The sequence below is a fragment of the Puma concolor genome, chromosome D2 (assembly GCF_028749965.1).
Source record: "Puma concolor isolate L17-30 chromosome D2, mPumCon1.1.hap2, whole genome shotgun sequence".
In the NCBI taxonomy this organism is placed as follows: Eukaryota; Metazoa; Chordata; class Mammalia; order Carnivora; family Felidae; genus Puma; species Puma concolor.
Genome location: NC_141677.1, coordinates 57,720,930 through 57,739,035, shown reverse-complemented (window position 1 = coordinate 57,739,035; position 18,106 = coordinate 57,720,930). Strand labels below are relative to the sequence as shown.

At 40.4% G+C, this 18,106-nt stretch overlaps 1 protein-coding gene across 1 annotated transcript in view; it reads right to left on the bottom strand.

The window, feature by feature from the left end:
- PI4K2A (phosphatidylinositol 4-kinase type 2 alpha) overlaps positions 1 to 18,106 on the bottom strand; it is a 32,812-nt gene that overhangs the window by 9,183 nt on the left and 5,523 nt on the right. Inside the window, exons 2-6 of the mRNA XM_025918213.2 lie at positions 14,480 to 14,680; positions 9,892 to 10,023; positions 9,388 to 9,541; positions 2,674 to 2,735; positions 606 to 705 (exon numbers count right to left, since the gene is read on the bottom strand). Coding sequence (XP_025773998.1) covers positions 606 to 705; positions 2,674 to 2,735; positions 9,388 to 9,541; positions 9,892 to 10,023; positions 14,480 to 14,680 — 649 coding nt within the window. The remainder of the gene's footprint in view (positions 1 to 605; positions 706 to 2,673; positions 2,736 to 9,387; positions 9,542 to 9,891; positions 10,024 to 14,479; positions 14,681 to 18,106) is intronic.

Here is an 18,106-nt window from a genome sequence, read left to right as displayed (position 1 = left end):
AGGGCTGTTAATCCTAAAGCCTAAAGAGTAAGCAAAGGAATTAGGATTCAAACCCAAAAATCCCAGAGCTTGTACTCTTTCCCAGACATCACAAGACCTTCTAGTTACTTCTAGTTATCTACCAACGAGACATTGAGATCGGCCTTCTGAAAAGACACACTGGTACTGCAAAGGGGCTAGTGACCCTCTACTTGTATCTCCCTTTCTTTTTCTAAGAGTTTCTCAGTTATGACCAGGGCAGGGGCTGGCTTCGAGGATGTCACCAAGGAAGACAGAAAACATTGACGATAGCTTATATTTAGAAACACAAATAGAATAAATTATAATAAGATAGTCCTCAGAAAAAATGAGAAAAATGCAAAGCACAGATGAGAAAATTCAACTCTGTGCTTCTAACAGGACTAATGTCAGGCAAAAATGACAAGAGTAGCTTGCGTTTTGCAGTACTTGCCCCACGTGTCAGCTACTGTGCTAAATGCATGAGCTGCGTCATTCTACAAATTCTTAGAACAATCCTGTGGTAGAGGTATTATTATCTTCACCCCATAGATGAAAAAATTGAGAAGAGCAAGAAAAAGCCAGACCACAATGGTCTTGAGACTTACATGCCCTCCAGGAGTCAGGGTGTTTCAGAGGGAAAGCCAGCCCATTGTCGATAGCAGCCACCTTGATAACAGGCTCCTTCACCACCACCCAGTCTGTGTCCTGAAGAACAAGGAAAGACAAAATACTTAGGGTCCCACCTGTCTCAGGCCCTTTAAACTAGTAGCAAAGTAGCCCAACCCAACCCCCTCAGGCACCAATCCTTATTCAACCTCTGAACTGGCTTCCATAGTTACCTGAGCTTAGTACATTTATGGCACCTCTGACTTGGCTTATTTAAGGTTCTCAGAGTTCCTTATCTAAGAAAAGGTACACTTCCCCAGGAGTTGCCACAGCCCTCCTTAAGAAGGAAACTGACAATAACAAAAGGTAACTCTAAGCCTTTCTTCCTAGGAAAAGGCAGTGAGAGTCCTGAGAGTATGAAAAGGAAAAAGAAAAATCAAATTCAGCCAGCCAAGATCCTTTTCTGTAGACCTGGACCAGATGCTACTTTACTGGTGACCACATTTTGCCATGAGATAAGAGGACCATGGAAGATAACAGTTGGTTACTCTTGCACAAGAGAGTTTCTTGTCATTTCAGGGACAGGTGAAAAGGAAAAGGACAAGAGCCGAATGCAAAGAGTGGGCGGGCTACCTATGATGGCCTGTCAGACACTCCCATGACTGTCTACCTGGCTCCATGCCTCAGGCTCACAGGTGCCATCACAGAAACAGGGATTGTGGGTCCAGGATACTGGCATCAGAATCCCCTAGGGTACCTTATTAAAAGTGCGGAATCCTAAGTTTTACTCCAGACCTAGTGGGGGAAAGCCTTGAAGAATCTGTGCTATTTTTAATAAGGCTTCCAGGTAATTCTGATATGTACAAAATATGAAAACCACTATTAGAGAAGAAAGTAAAAACACTATGAGGACGTGTTAACTAAACTTGCTGTGGTAAATAAACATTTTGCAAAATATACATTCATCAAATCACTACGTTGTACATCTTAAACCTGTACAATGTTATATGTCAATTATAGTAAAAGCTAGACAGGGGCACCTGGGTGGCTCAGTCGGTTAAGCGTCCGACTTCAGCTCAGGTCATGATCTCGCAGTCTGCGAGTTCGAGCCCCGCGTCGGGCTCTGGGCTGATGGCTCAGAGCCTGGAGCCTGCTTCCGATTCTGTGTCTCCCTCTCTCTTTGCCCCTCCCCCGTTCATGCTGTGTCTCTCTCTCTGTCTCGAAAATAAATAAACATTAAAAAAAAAAATTAAAAAAAATAAAAATAAAAGCTAGACAAAAAAACTACTATAAGGATAGAAGTCAACCTCATTCTCCTATTCCACTAATTTTTTTTTTTTTAATGTGCAACCTAAGCAGGACTAGAAAAGCATGGTAGAATATGAAAGCAATGAGAGAGTAAGGGAAATTGCAGGAAGCAGCTTTTTCTAAACTGATGGTTCTGTGGAATTATGGTCTATTGTGAGAAAAGTATTCGAAAAAAGTTTGGAAATCATGGGCCAAACAAAATTAAATAGGTTCATTTAATGGACTACTTCTCAGACCTTTACTACACTACTATGCAATGTGAATCTCCAAGAAAAGCATAAAGTATGTAATATATCCCAAACTTATTTTGAATTTTCTTCTACCTCTATTAACATTATTCAATAGGATATTCCTTAAAAAACAGATTGAGAGGGGTGCCTGGGTGGCTCAGTCAGTTAAGCATCTGACTTTGGCTTAGGTCATGATCTCACAATTCGTGGGTTTGAGCCACACATCGGACTCTGTGCTGACAGCTCAGAGCCTGGAGCCTGCTTCAGATTCTGTCTGTCTGTCTTTCTCTCTCTCTGCCCCTCCCCCCTCACACTCTGTCTCTCAAAAATGAATAAACATTTAAAAAAATTTAAATTAAAAAAACAGATTGAGAAAACCTCTATCAAATATTAACCTATCAATTTTAAACACATGTGCTATCCTGATTCTTCTCAACTTATATGACCTAATTTCTGATTATTATATGCTTCTACATTATGCATATACACTACCTCATCTTCTTCTTCAAGACATAGATCAACCTCTTACCCGAGAGCTAGAACTATCCATTGGACAGTCATATTTAATCAGCCAGTTGTCATTGCCTCGATCTGTGAACAGAAACATGAATGTTAGAAAAAACTGGGGTGATTTTCACTTTCAGTAATAATGGACTACATATTTTGGACACTTGGACCAATCATTCTACTGAGAACAACTAGAAAACATTGATAAAGTATTTTTATTTTTTTAATTTTTATTTTGTAGAGTGTGTGAGCAGGGGAAGGGGGCAGAGGGGGAGAGAGGGAGAGAAGAAAGAAAGAATGAATTTTAAGCAGGCACCATGCTAGGTGTGGACACAGGGCTCAACCCCATGACCTTGGGACCATGACCCAAGCCGAAATCAAGAGTCAGACGCTCAACCAACTAAGATACCCAGGCGTCCCAATAAAATATTTTTAGATCTCTTTAAGATATCAGAGGTTTGAATAAGTTCATTAAGAGTTAAAATGTCAAGATCTGGGAGAGAAAGGAAATTCAGACAGAAGAGTCTAGCATTTGTGGCTTCTTTTCTCCTAGAGCACCTGCTGATTTGGGAAGAGGTGGCTAAGAGGTTGAGAGGTAGAAGAACAGTGTTCTAATAGTCTTGTGAAGCTAGGGAGAAAAAATCATAGTCCAGTGACTGATACAGGGAGGAGACCCTCGTAAATCACCCATGCTTTGGGTTAAAACCTGAAGGACTACACCTTGGAACTAAGCAGAGTTTCCCTTTAATACCTGAAATTAAAGTGAATCTGGATTGCTGGTACCCTTAGCTGCTTGCCAAAACAAACATCATCTTCTACACAGATGCACTACACATCTTCTACTACTTTCTGCATCCTAGGCCTCCAAATATTTTTACCATTTTTGATATATAATATCTGACAATCAAAATAACTAGGTAAAGAGACAGGATGACATGGCTAAAAACAAAGGAAACAGAAAATTAAAACAAACCTAGAGGGGCTCCAAACAATGAAGATACAGACTCTTAAATATTTAACATAAAATCCTTACTATTTAAGAAGATAAAAGGCAAGCTTAATAATATTAGTAGAAAACAAGACCATAAAAAAGAATCAAATAGAAATTCAAGAACTGAAAAATATGGTTACCAAATTGAGAACTCAATAGATGAGTTTACCATTAGACTGTGCCAAAGACAGAAGTAATGATCTGAAAGGCGGGTCATAAGAAAAGAGCAAAACAAAGCACCCAGGAAAAATGTGACTGGATTCTCAGAAGGAGTGGAGGAAAAAATGGGCAGAAATAATTATTTAAAGAGAGAATAGCTGAGAATCTTCCAAAAGTGACAAAAGGTCAAACTGTTGATTCAAGGAAAACTGAATCCCTAATAGGATAAATACAAATAAAACTATACCAAACATATTGTAGCAAAAATTTTGAAAACCAACTACAGGGGACATCTCACAAAGAGCTAGAGAAAAAGAGAGATTACCTTCAAATAAACAGCAATAATACAAGGACAAGTGACTTCTCCACAGAAATCATGGGAGTAAGACGACAATGGAATATTTGTTTTTTTAACTACTGAAAGAAAATAGCTGCCAATCCCAAATTCTATACCCAGCAAAAATAGCCTTCAAAAAATGAAGGTGAAATAATGACATTTTCAGACAAACAAAACCAAAATTCATCACCAGCAGACTAGTGCTAAAATATTCTCTAAGTCAAAAGAAAATTATCCCAAATAGAACCTTGGAGATACAGGAAGATTTAAAGAGCAATAAAATGGGTAAATATATTAGTAAATCTAGATAAATATTATTAGTTTTGTTGGAGTGTAATAGTATTTTTTTAAAAGAGTTGTCTTTTAGACACGTACGGAAATAATTAGGAATAAATTTATACCTGAAATTACCTTAAAATAATAAAAGAAGGTAACTAAATGGAAGTGTGAGTGGGACAGGATTAGTCATGGACCAACGATTGTTAAGGCCGGAATAACCAGTTCATGCAGGTTCACTATTCTGCTTATTTGTATATGCTCAAAAGTCTCCATAATTATATTAATAACAGTAATAATAATGACAATACCATCTTAATAGTTTTATAGAAATGTGGTTTTACATATGCACATACATGCAGACACATACACATATATATGCATATACGATTAAAACATATGACATTTATAGTATAAAAGTCTGGAGATAAGTAAATGAAGCTAAGGGTTTCTACCAATTAGTACTAGATTTTGGGAAATCAAGGATTCACATGGTAATCTTTAGAGTAACCACCAAAAAAAAAGAAAAGAAAAAAAAAGAAAAGAGTATACAGCTTCTGAGCTAAAAGAGGGGAGAAATGAAATAAGTACAAAATAATTTAAAAGAAAGCAAGAAAGAGGGGAAAAAAGATCAGTGGAAGAAGGGGAAGAAAAAAAGATAGGCACAAACATAGAAAGCACATAAGATGGTAGATTTTCATCTATATGTACATTATACATAAACTCAATGTTCTAAAACTAAAATGTAACAATTGTTTCACTGAATGAATAAAACTGATAAACGTTTAGCTATTTAGATTAAGAAAAAAATACACAAGACTGAAATTGCTAAAATCAGAAACAAAACTAGGGACATTACTACCAATTCTACCAAAATAAAAAGGATTATAAGTGAGTACTATAATAGGGGAGCCTGGATGGCTTAGTCAGTTAGATGTCAGACTCTTGATTTTGGCTCAGGTCATGATCTCAAGGTCATGAGATAGAGCCCCACATGGGACTCTGCATTAGGTACGGAGCCTGCTTAAGATTCTCTACCTCTCCCTCTACCCGTCCCCATTACGCTCTTTCTAAATTAAAAAGAGAGAGAGAGAACTATAGGAAACTGTATGCCAACAAACTGGAAAACCTAGATGAAATGGACAAATTCCTAGAAACACAAAATCTACCAAGACTACATCATGCAGAAATAGAATATCAGAATAGACCTATAACCAGTAAGGAGACTGAATCTGTAACCAGTCTCCTGACAAACAATAGCCCTGGACTTGATGGCTTCATTGGTAAAGTCTACCAAACACTTAAAGAAGAACTAACACCAATTCTCCTCAAAATTTTCAAAAATTTGAAGAGGAGGCAACATTCGAAACTCATTCTATGAGACCAGCCTTACCTTGGTACCAACACCCAACAAAGATACTACAAGAAAACTGCAGACCAATATCTCTTAAAAATATTGATGCAAAAATCCTCAACAGAATACTACCAAACTGACATCAGCAACATTATTAGAAGGATTATATACCATGACCAAGTGGGTTTTATTGCTGGAAAGTAAATATGGTTCAACATATGAAAATTGATCAGTGTGATATACCACATTAACAGAATGAAGGATAAAAATCACACATGATCATCTCAACTGATGCAGAAAAAGCATTTGACAAAATTCAATATCTTTTCATAATAAAAACACTTAAAATGAAATAGAAGAAAACTACCTCAATATAAGTCATAAATGAAAAGCTCACAGCAAACATCATACTCAATGGTAAAAGACTAAAAGCTTTTTCTCTAAGATCTAGACAAGGCAAGGATGCTCACTTTCAACATTTCTGTCCAACACAATACTGGAAGACCACAGTAATTATGCAAGAAAAAGAAATAAAAGGCATCCACATTTGAAAGAAAGAGGTAAAATTATCTGTTTGCAGGTGATATGATGTTATATATAGAAAAGTCTAAAGATGACATACCAGAAAAACACCAGAACTAATAAATAAACTCAGCAAAGTATCAGAATACAAAGTCAACACACAAAAATCATTTGCATTTCTATTTACCAACAATGAACAATCCAAAAAAGCAAATTAAGAAAACAATTCCACTTAGCATCAAAAAGAATAAAATACTTAAGAATTAATTTAAGCAAGGAGGTGAAAGACTTGTATAATAAAAACTACAAGGGGCGCCGGGGTGCTCACTCTTGACTTCTGGCTCAGGTCATGATCTAATGGTTCGTGGGTACGAGCCCTGTGACAGGCTCTGCACTGGCAGCTCGGGGCCTGCCTTGAGATTCTGTCTCCCTCTCTTTGCCACTTCCCCCACTTGCTCTCTCTCAAAAACAAAAAACAAAAAATAAAAAACAAAACTACAAACATTGCTGAAAGAAATTAAAGAAGACATAAATAAATGGAAAGACACCCCATGTTTATACACTGGAAGACTCAATATTGTTAAGATGTCAATATTACTCAAAGCAATCTAGAGATCTAAGGCAATTACTATCAAAATCCCAATGATGTTTTTTGCAGAAACAGAAAAACTCATCCTAAAATTCATATGGAATCTCAAGGGACCCCAAATAGACAAAGCAATCCAGAAAGAGAAGAAGAAAGCTGGGGGACTCATACTTCCTCCAAAACTTTCAAGCTTACGATAAACTATATTTATTACAAAACTTACTACAAAGCTATAGTAATCAAAATAGTGTAGTACTAGCATAAAGACAAACATATAGGTAAATTAAATAGATAAATGTAAAACAACAGATTCTAGACATAAACCTTTGCATATGTGATCAAATGGTTTTCAACAAGGGTGACAGGACCCTTCAGCAGGGAAAATCAGTCTTTTAAACAAATGGTGCTGGGAGAACTGGATATCCACACACAGAAAATGAAGTTGGACCCTTACCTCACATCATACACAAAAAATTAACTCAAAATTCATCCGTTACCTAAATCTAAGACCAAAAACTATAAAATTCTTAAGACAAAAACATAAGACAAAAGCTTCATGGCATTAGATCTGGCAGTAATTTCCTACATGTGACACCAAAGGCACAGACAAAAATTAAGAAATGGACAAACTGGACTTCATGAAAACTTTAAAATTAATTTCATTGAGGTGGTTCAGTTGGTTAAGTGTCTGACTCTTGATCTTGGCTCAGGTCATGATCTCATGGTTCGTGAGACTGAGCCCTGAGTTGGGCTCTGCACTGATAGCACAGAGCCTACTTGGGATTCTCTCTCTCCCTCTCTCTCTGCCCCTTCCCCGCTTGTGCTCTGTCCCTCTCTCTCTCAAAATAAACAAACTTAAAAAAAAATAATTAAAAAAATAAAAATTAGTTACATCAAAAGATTCTACCAACAGAATAAAAAGGCAACCCACAGAATGTGAGGAAATATTTGCAAGTCATGTATTTGAGATGGAATTAATGTCCAGAATATATAAAGAATTCCTACAACTCAACAACAAAACAACCTGACTCAAAGATGGGTAAAGAACTTGAATAGTTATTTCTCCAAAGACAGGCAAATGGCCAAAAAGTACATGAAAAGATGTTCACAACATCACTAATCATTAGGAAACGCAAATCAAAACTACAATGATATGCCACCTTTATACCTATTAGGATGACTGTGATCTAAAAGCAAAAGGAGTGGTGTCTGGGTGGCTTAGTAGGTTAAGAGTCTGACTTCGGCTCAGGTCACGGTCTCACGGTTTGTGGGTTTGAGTGCTGGATCGGACTCTGTGCTGACAGCTCAGAGCCTGGAGCCTGCTTTGGGTTCTGTGTCTCCCTCTCTCTCTGCCCTCCCCCTGCTCATGCTCTGTCTCTCAAAAAAATAAAATAAAATAAAATTAAATTAAATTAAATTAAATTAAATTAAAAATTAAAAATAAATAAATAAATAAAGATAAAAACAAAAGGAAACAAAACCCGGAAAATGACACAGTGATGAAGAGGTGGAGAAACTGGAACGCTGTCCAACACTGGAGGTAATGTAAAATGGTGCACTGGAATGGAAAGCAGTATGGCAGCTCCTCCAAAGACTAAGCATAGGTCACTATACTTCAATTTAAAAAAAGTTAAACAGGGGCACCAGGGTGACTCAGCTGGTTGAGCATCTGACTCTGGATTTCAGCTCAGGTCATGATGTCACAGTCATGAGATTGAGCCCTGTGTCAGGCTCTGAGCTGGGCATGGAGCCTGCTTAAGATTCTCTCTCTCCCTCTCCCTCTGCGCCTCCCCCTCTTACACATGTACACTCTCTCAAAAGAAAAAAAAAGGAGGAAAACTAAACAATTCAACAGAACTGCCATGTGATCCAGTAATTCCACTTCTGGGTATATATATAAAATAACTGAAAGTAGTGTCTCAAAGATATTTGTTCACCCATGTTCATAGCAGCATCATTCACAATAGCTAAAACATGGAAGCAACCCCAGTGTCCATCGATGGATAGATAAGCAAAATATGGTATATGCACACAATGGAATATTATTCAGCCCTAAAAAGGAAAGAAATTCTGATGCATGCCGCAACATGAATGAACCTTAGGGGCATATGCTAAGTGAAATAAGTCAGTCACCAAATGACAACTACCGTATGAGTCTACACACATGAGCTACTCAAAGACAAAACTGTCCTACGATAGGTCTTGCTACTCTGAGTGACTAGGGATCAAGGACAAAAGTACTCTCGATGTTGCTTCGGAAGGGCCAATGTGTCTTCTGTCTGGGACTGGGAAACAGGCTAAGCTAAAATGCACTACTGGCTCCAGGACTCATTATCTCTGATGACTGCACAACTGGACAAAGCGTGTCTTGGCAACCTATTTTCGAGGCCCTTCTGACTCACAGACAAACCTCATCCCGAGAAGGCACTCAGGTATGGAGCTCGGCAGGCCTCCAGGCCTCCCCGCGCCTCCCAGCCATCTAGCACACCGGGACCGCCCACAGCTGCTCACCAGTGTTGCGGATGATGTAGTCCAGCACCACCAACCGCTCGAACTGCAGCAGTAGTTGCCGGTTAGTGTTCTCAGGGAGAGGTTCTGCTTCAAAACGCCGTAGCCAGTAGTCTGCGTCTTTGTAGCCTTCAACAAAGAGCTGGAATGAACCAACCTGCAGCCAAAGAGGAGGAATAAAGAGACTTCCCTGTAGCTCAAGTCCAAAGAGCCCAGGAGTAAGCCAGGTCACCCACAAGGCACTGTGGAGTTTATATCAGAAAAAGGTCATGGGAGTGCTTGCCCAATCCAAATTCAAGAAGCCTATCTAAATGGGCCAGAGGAGTAAAGTGAGAAGTTAGGAGCTCTGTTCTCTGGAAAATTATTCCCCAAACCTTAAAAATGAGGAAGACAGGAGCCTCAAGGCAGGCTATTCGCATGTCTACATGCAAGTCTCTAGGTGCCTTGTTTCACCACTTGGATGGTTATGCCACCATAAATCATCACCTTTGCAGGTGCAGTTTATACCTTTGGCGGTAGCCCGATGCGATTAAACCGCTGCCCAACTTTTGGCACTTTCTCTAGTGCAAGCCGCTTGCCCCTGGACTTCACTCGGTCAATGGCACTATAGTTGAAGGTATCGCTGGCCAGATACACTACCTATAGTGGAAAGAGAAGAGATATCTAGGTTACAATCGAGTATAAGAACTATACCATAGGAAGGGAACAGCTGGACGCTCACCAGTGCTGCTCCTCTCCCAGGGCATGCAGGAAGAATGCACTTCTCAGCCTTTCTAAGGACTAGTTCAGGCCAATGGAATGTTGACAAAGTGATATATGTACATCACCTGCAGGGCTGGCCCCTAAAATCTCCCATGATCCTTAGTTCATACTCTCCCATCTGTGCAGCTGGAAACGAAGGGCTCTGAGATGGCAAAAACACATCATGGAAGGATTTTAGATCTCTCGTTACTATGTGGAGTGACAAGGGATCTAGGAGAGCTGACTAACTGGCATGGATCTATTATATGAGCAAGATCCATTAAACCACTGAGACCCAGGGTTTGTTATAGCAGCTTAGCATGAATTCCTCTAATACAGCCACCACCTGGGTTAGGAGAAGAGGGCCCAACACCTAATTTCTGTCCACATAAAAACAAATTGTAATTTACTCCATACCCTTATATTTAATTTTGAATTTTGTACTATGTACAATTATTCACATTTAAAAAATAAACACTAGGGGCGCCTGGGTGGCTCAGTTGGTTAAGCGGCCGACTTTGGCTCAGGTCACGATCTCACGCTCTGTGAGTTCGAGCCCCACGTCGGGCTCTGTGCTGACAGCTCAGAGACTGGAGCCTGTTTCAGATTCTGTGTCTCCCTCTCTCTCTGACCCTCCCCCATTCATGCTCTGTCTCTCTCTGTCTCAAAAATAAATAAACGTTAAAAGTAAAATAAAAAATAAAAAAATAAAAAATAAACACTAGGGGTGCCTGGGTGGCTCAGTAGGTTAAGCATCTGCCTCTAGATCTCAGCTCAGGTCTTGATCTCAGGGTCATGAGTTCAGGTCCCGTGTTAGGCTCTATACTGGGCATGGAGCCTACTTTAAAAAATAATAATAATGATAAAAATAAATAAATAAATATAAACATTAAAACTTGTTTTAATTTTTAGTAGATTACTATATATAGGCATATTTATGCAGACTGTATCTGGAATATTATACAAGAAACTAGTACTAATAGCTGCCTCCAAGGAAGGAACAGAGTGGCTGGAAGACAAGAGGTGGGAGAGAGGCTGAACTACTCTGTTTACCCTACTGTGCCTTCTGATCTCTACACTAGATGTATGCATTGCCTATTCTAAAAAACATTTTTTAATGGGCCACCAATATTACACTTGGTTGTTAGGGTGCCTGGGTGGTTCAGTTGGTTAAGCCTCTGACTTTGGCTCACGTCATGATCTCACAGTTCTTGAGTTCGAGCCCCACATCAAGCTCTGAGCTGACAGTGCAGAGCCTGCTTCAGATTCTTTATCTCCCTCTCCCTCTGCCCCTCCCTCCCACCTCCCTCAGAAATAAATAAACATGAAACAACAAAAAAAAGATAACTATGACTGATTGTCAAATTATAGTAATATCACTACAATCCGTATGTGTCCATTATCACCCTTTATCACACTGTCTTGCGATTATCCATTCATTTATCTAACCTCTCTCTTAAGATTAAAGAGATTTGGGGAAAAAGAGATCATATTATTCACATTAGCATCCTCGGTACCTAACAAAGTGATTGGTACATGCTCATTAAATATTTATTAAGTGAATGTAATATTTATTAAGTAGATGCATATTCTTTCGGAGATAGCAACAAGTGAGTTTCAGCATATAAATACCTAAATTAAATAAAATTAAATTTAAAAGAAAATTCTTTCTTTTCCTAAGCCTTGCAGAACTCATTACAAATAACTAAATATTGTGCCTATGAATCTTAGGGATGAAATCATTCCCTCCCTCCTTACCCATCCATCTGTCCATCCAATGTTAACAGAGTATCTAAAATGGATGTGCAAGTTCCTATAAGTTGGCATTCTCTGCTGAGGAAACACATGCACAGGAATCAAGGGGAAAAAAGGCTTTCCTAGGGACTACCTTGCCAGTTTCCACAGTGACAACCCTTGCTTTTCTCAAGTAATAAACTACCCTTCCCCCCCCCCAGTCAGATTTATTTTCTGTCGTTCTCTTTAACAACCCACTTTTTCCGTATGATTAACGAAGCTATCATAACCTGAAACCCCACAGGAACACAGAGCAGAGACAGCTACTGAATGAGAACTAGAGCCTTACTATTTGAAGCTCCATCACAACATGAGCCCTGTTTCCATAGTGACAGATGCTCTAATCAACTGGATAGAATCTTGTCAGAAGGGTGGGTAGGCTGGGAGGGGAGAGACATCCTCTCATTATTCTTTAGCAACTCTTTGTTAAACTTGCAACGTTCTAGCTCATCTCAGTCTCATGGAAGACAAGTATTTTTTTTATTGTTGCTGACTTTCTCATGCAAAAGATCATCAGGCCACACCAGAGATGGGGAAGAATGGGATTTTGGGGGGTGACATTCTATTATGATTAGCATTGACATAAAAATACTACAGGCTAGGACGTGTGGAGTGTTTATATTGTGCAAAGGCACTAGGCTACGTGTTTTACATGGATTATCCTGTGTAATCTTAATAGCTGCCCCATAAAGTAGGAACTATTTATATCCCTATTTTTATAGTAAGGAAACTGAGCAAGCAGGGGATATGGGGGTGTTTTAAGTGACTTGCCAAGGGTCACCCAATAAAAAGCTGCAGAGTCAGAATGTGGCCTCAACCTCTGATTCTCAGGCAGTGCACTCCAGAAGCACAAGCAGAGCAGGCACATGGCTAGGCGCTGACTATTTACCTAGTGAAGAAAGGGAATGACAGTGCTGAGCAAGGAGTATTTAAAACAATTTCTAGAATCTAGGAGGGGCCTAATAGGAGGAATTCTGGTTAGGCAGGAGATCTTTAAAGCATTAATTATCATACAAGATGTTCAAAGTGTGCTATTTAACTCTGTGTACAGAGAGAACTAAAGCATAGAGGGAAGGAATGAACTGTACAAGACCAGGCAATGAATCAGATGTCCACGGGAGCTACAAGCATACGCTCTCCCCACGGACCTGAGTCGGGGGGATCTCTAGAATTGTCCCTCCTGGTTTGATACTCGCTCACTGACTCAACTGGCACTTATGGAATACTTCCTATAAAAACAGCACTTTGCTAGGTGCCGAATATAAGAGGAAATTTCAAGAAATGGTCCCTGACCTCTACAAACTTACAAACCAGCTGGCTTATTGTTTGGAGTTCGCTGGCAAAGGAGCAGACAGTTAAACAACCACAACAATCACAATTTCTTCTAAAACACCCTGGGAAACAGAAAAAAACAGGTTTGAAGGAAAGCTTCTATCTGCTGATCAGTCTCTGCCCACAGTCTACTATCTAAACCTTCAAAGAAAATCTTAAGCAGGGGTTTTTAAGCTAGAGGCATGCTCCTTACAAGGTAAATGAGTAGATTGCAACTGCTCCATGAACCATCCCCCTGAAATTCTATGCAAACAACAACTGCAAATATATGATTTTTTTTCTGGGAACAAGATGTATAGCTTTCATCAGATTCTCAGAGGATTAAAGCCCATAGCTACAAAGATGCTCCTGCAGCCTCAGGGCATATCAGATCAGAGCTCCACCTTGTTACTAAACCTGAGGTAGCCACATACTAAATGGGTGATGATGTGTCCTTGAATGTTCATGTGCTGACCAGCAGATTCCTTCCCCTCATAACTCTTGGAAAGTTTCATGTAACACCCCGCAGTACAGGGATTCTTAGCCTGGCATCGGTAAATGTCCTGAAAATGCAAGCAAACAATTCTGTATTTCAGCATATTGGGGGGAGGGGGAGGGAATCATTATTCCCTTAGAACCTCAGCTAAGTCTATAACAAACATAGGGGATGTGCAAATCCATTCTAAGTGTGGATTTGCCTGGATCTGGGACCCTGATTTTACTATGTTCAGATAAGTACAAGAATTTCACAGCAAAAAGATGGATGAGAATTCCAGGTCAGTTCCCTGCACAGGTTCAAGCCAGACTCTCATCCCATCCTAGATTCCTCCTTGCCAGACCTTGTATAAGTGATTAGCTGACATAAGCTAGTCCATTCTAGATTATCTCTAAATCATATAGCTCAGAAATCTAAAAGAATGAGCTATAAAAGTAGCTAGGTTTCTAACCAGTTTACAGTTACCAGGGATTGAAAAACACAGGGAACCCATAAGTGTGCATCAGAGAGTCAGTGAATTTCCTGAAATTGTGTGCAAAAATTTTATGCGTATCCTTCTCAGGATGGCTTCCATCAGATGATCAACTCATGAGCCTAAATCTACTATCTGCCCCCCCCAAAAAGGCTGAGAACCCTAGACTCAGGACATAAACAGCCCTCCCTGGACCTAAGCCCCATTAACATGTAGCAGGACTTAGGCCCAGGAAAACTCTGGATAGGCAGTAAGGTTCCCTGGAGAGACAAGTCACTGACCTTTGTACGGGGTACAATGTTGAGTTCCAGTTTTTGGTCCACCAGACTGGCCCCTGCCTCTGACAGATAGCCCTGGTTGAGGACAAGGCAGTCACGGCCAAAGCAGCAGGGACAGCATAGCTTCTGCAGCCACTTGGTCCACTTAGGATTAAGGTGCCCATATGGCTCTTCATTCTTGGGTTTGAAGACAGCAATGATCTTCTACACAGAGAAAAGAAAAATAGGATGTCAAAGGCAATTGATTCAAGTAGCTCATAGACCAGGTCAGCAAGACTCTAGAAAGAAATGAGAAGGCACAGGCAGACAATAGCTATAGACAGACACTAGCTTCTCCCCAGCTTGTAAGGGGAAGTTACAGCTCATGTGTGCAGCTAAGAAACCCAGTGCCAGAAAGGGCTGTGGCCAAAGAAGATGCCAAGTCTAGTATACATGGTAAAACGGACTCAAAGCCCAACTTCCAAGGTACATTCATACAAACTGTTGCTCTGCATCAATTAGGTAAAGACTCAAAAAAGTATCAGTTGAGAGGAAATTAGTAAAGTATTATGGAATGAGATTAAGGAAACTCCACCAATGGCTGATTTCCTCTAGCAGTCTTACTATTCCACTCACAGGGTATTAACAAAACCTTAAAAAGTTTAGGAAAGACAAACCAAGAAAGCAATGGAAGGGAAAAATCACAACAGGAAAAAGAATCTGCTACCTGGTTAGAATGGGGTTCTTTTAAGTAACTCTGGTAAGCAAGAGACCAGGACATGAGAGTCCCCAAAGATTAAAATCCACCTTCTCTTGCAGGTGGTAACTTAATCCTCAGAGGTCCTTGGAATATGGGACAGTGAAGCAATCTATACACTATGGACCTCCCTCCTGAGGTTTTCTTCCCCAGGCCAGGGAGCCCTCCAAGGTTATTTCACATTTACCTCATTCCCTCCAGTCCCCAACCTGGTAAATATGAAGAAGAGGAAGAAAAGTAAATATGCTATCTCAGTGATTCATCTTCATATCATATGACTCTCCCTCTCCCCTCACCCCACAGCCAACTCAAGCTAGTCTGGGTCATAAGACATTTTCCTGTGGGTGTCACTTCCTGACAGGCAGGTCACAGCAAAAAACATACACCCATCTGCCTGCATTAAGTATGTACTCATATTAGGAACTGGCTGGATGCGTGTCTCCAACAATAATTGGTCCATCTGGAGGCCAGTTCTTTCAAGAAGCCTTGCAAGAATTTGAGAGCAAGAAAAACACAGAAGTCTCCTCCCTCCAAAGGAAATCAATTTATTCTTTTTTTTTTTTTAATTTTTTTTTTCAACGTTTTTTATTTATTTTTGGGACAGAGAGAGACAGAGCATGAACGGGGGAGGGGCAGAGAGAGAGGGAGACACAGAATCGGAAACAGGCTCCAGGCTCCGAGCCATCAGCCCAGAGCCCGATGCGGGGCTCGAACTCACGGACCGCGAGATCGTGACCTGGCTGAGGTCGGACGCTTAACCGACTGCGCCACCCAGGCGCCCCGGAAATCAATTTATTCTTAAACACAAACAACCTTACATATTCAGTGGGAAAAGTCAAGTGCATATATTCATATCCTAAGTCTTCAGGATTACATTCTTATCCAAAATGGCTAGCAAAAGGCCTAAGGGACAGCAATCTTCTTGTCTCCGTACCCCCTGGAACCCTGGGCTCGGAACCAGACAGCAGCAATAGCAAGGGGCTCCTGTCACTCACAGAATGACTCATGAGTCCATTGTAACTCTCTGGAACTGGGCAGTAAAACCACAGGACAACTTGAGGCATGCCCTACAACTCAACAGTCAGTTCAACTGAGGTACAAAGTGGAGTTCAGCAAGCTGGTCTCCAGTGGAAGGACGACTGAGACATTCCTTCTATTAGTATTTTTCAGCTACCCAGACTGAGGCTTAAATACTTCCATTAAATAAAACAGAACTCTGGGGTGCCTGAGTGGCTCAGTCAGTTGAGTGTCATGACTTCAGGTCATCATCTCAAGGTTGGTGAGTTTGAGCCCTGTGTCAGGCTCACTGCTGTCAGTGCAGAGCCTGATTCAGATCCTCTGTTCCCCTCTCTCGCTCTCTCTCTCTCAAAAATAAAAAAATAAAGGAAATAATGTAAATTAAAAAAAAAAAAAACAAAAAACAAGAAAAGCAGAACTCGAAGGCCAAGATTGCAGCCAAAGCATCATTTACAGACTGACCTCTCAAACTTCTCAATTTCCTTCCAACATAAAGAGAATCAGAAAGCATTTCAACAACTCTAAAAGCATTAGTAATCATCATTATCTCGGAATCACACAGGTTTCATTAAATAAAGACGTGTGGACTGGATAAAGGAGGAATGGTGGGTGGGAAGGATGGAGGAACCAAAGGACATTAGGCAGAAAGGAAGACAAGTGCCTTTCAGGACTAAGTGTGGCCTCAGTTCAATTCAATTCTGTTAACATTTGCTCAGTACCTCATTTGTGTGAGCACTACAGGCTTGCCAAATGATACATAACAGCATTGGGCCTAATTTCCAAAGCTAATGTGAACTTCACATTTTCAACTGTGTTCCTGAATACTCAAGGATATCTCCTATTCACAGAAAACAAACTCTAGAACCATTCAAATTAGAAAGATACCCACCATTATTTGGTTGAGAAAGAAAATGACTACTGCCTAATTTTTCTGTCTTCTCTCTTCCCTACTATAACTTCAATTTCTTTATTACATTTAGTAGTAAGCTTTGGTTTGATGCTATTTTTATTTTATTTTATTTTATTTCATTTTATTTTATTGTAATTTTATCTTATCTTACTTTAGAAAGACAGACAGAGAGAGAGAGAGACAGAGAGAGCAGGGGAGGGGCAGAGGTGGGGAGAGAGAATCTTAAGCAGGATACACGCTCAGCACAGAGCCTGACGCGGGGCTCGATTCCACGACCTTGGGATCATGACCTGAGCCAAAATCAAGAGTTGGGGATGCTCAACCAACTCAGCCACCCAGGAGCCCCTGATGCCAATATATATTTTTTTGATGTTTTATTTATTTTTGAGAGAGAGAGAGAGACAGAGTACTAGCAGGGGAGGGGCAGAGAGAGAGGGAGGGAGACACAGAATCTGGAGCAGGCTCCAGGCTCTGAGCTGTCAGCACAGAGCCTGACGCGGGGCTCGAACTCACAAACTGAGATCATGACCTGAGCCAAAGTCAGATACTTAACTGACTGAGCCACCCAGGCACCCCGATGCCATTATTTTTAAAAAGGCTTTCCTTAACATCCCCTTACTAACCCTCTTTAATAAAGAGGGTGAAGTACAGGTAGTTTAAGCAACAGCAGTCAGTGAAGCTAGGGATAAAAACAGAACTGCACCGGAAGAGACCACTCACCGGCTAGTGTCAGAACCCACAACAAATACTAAGAGACCTGGAACTCACAGGTTTCTCCCATCTGTCCAGCAGCCCTAAAAAGGAGGGTATTATACTGTGCTAACATTTAAGATAGTTTTGGGGTGCCTGGGTGGCTCAGTCAGTTGAGCATCTGACTTCGGCTCAGGTCATGATCTTATGGTTGGTGAGTTCCAGCCCTGCGTCAAGCTCTGTGCTAACAGCTCAGAGCCTGGAGCCTGCTTCGGAT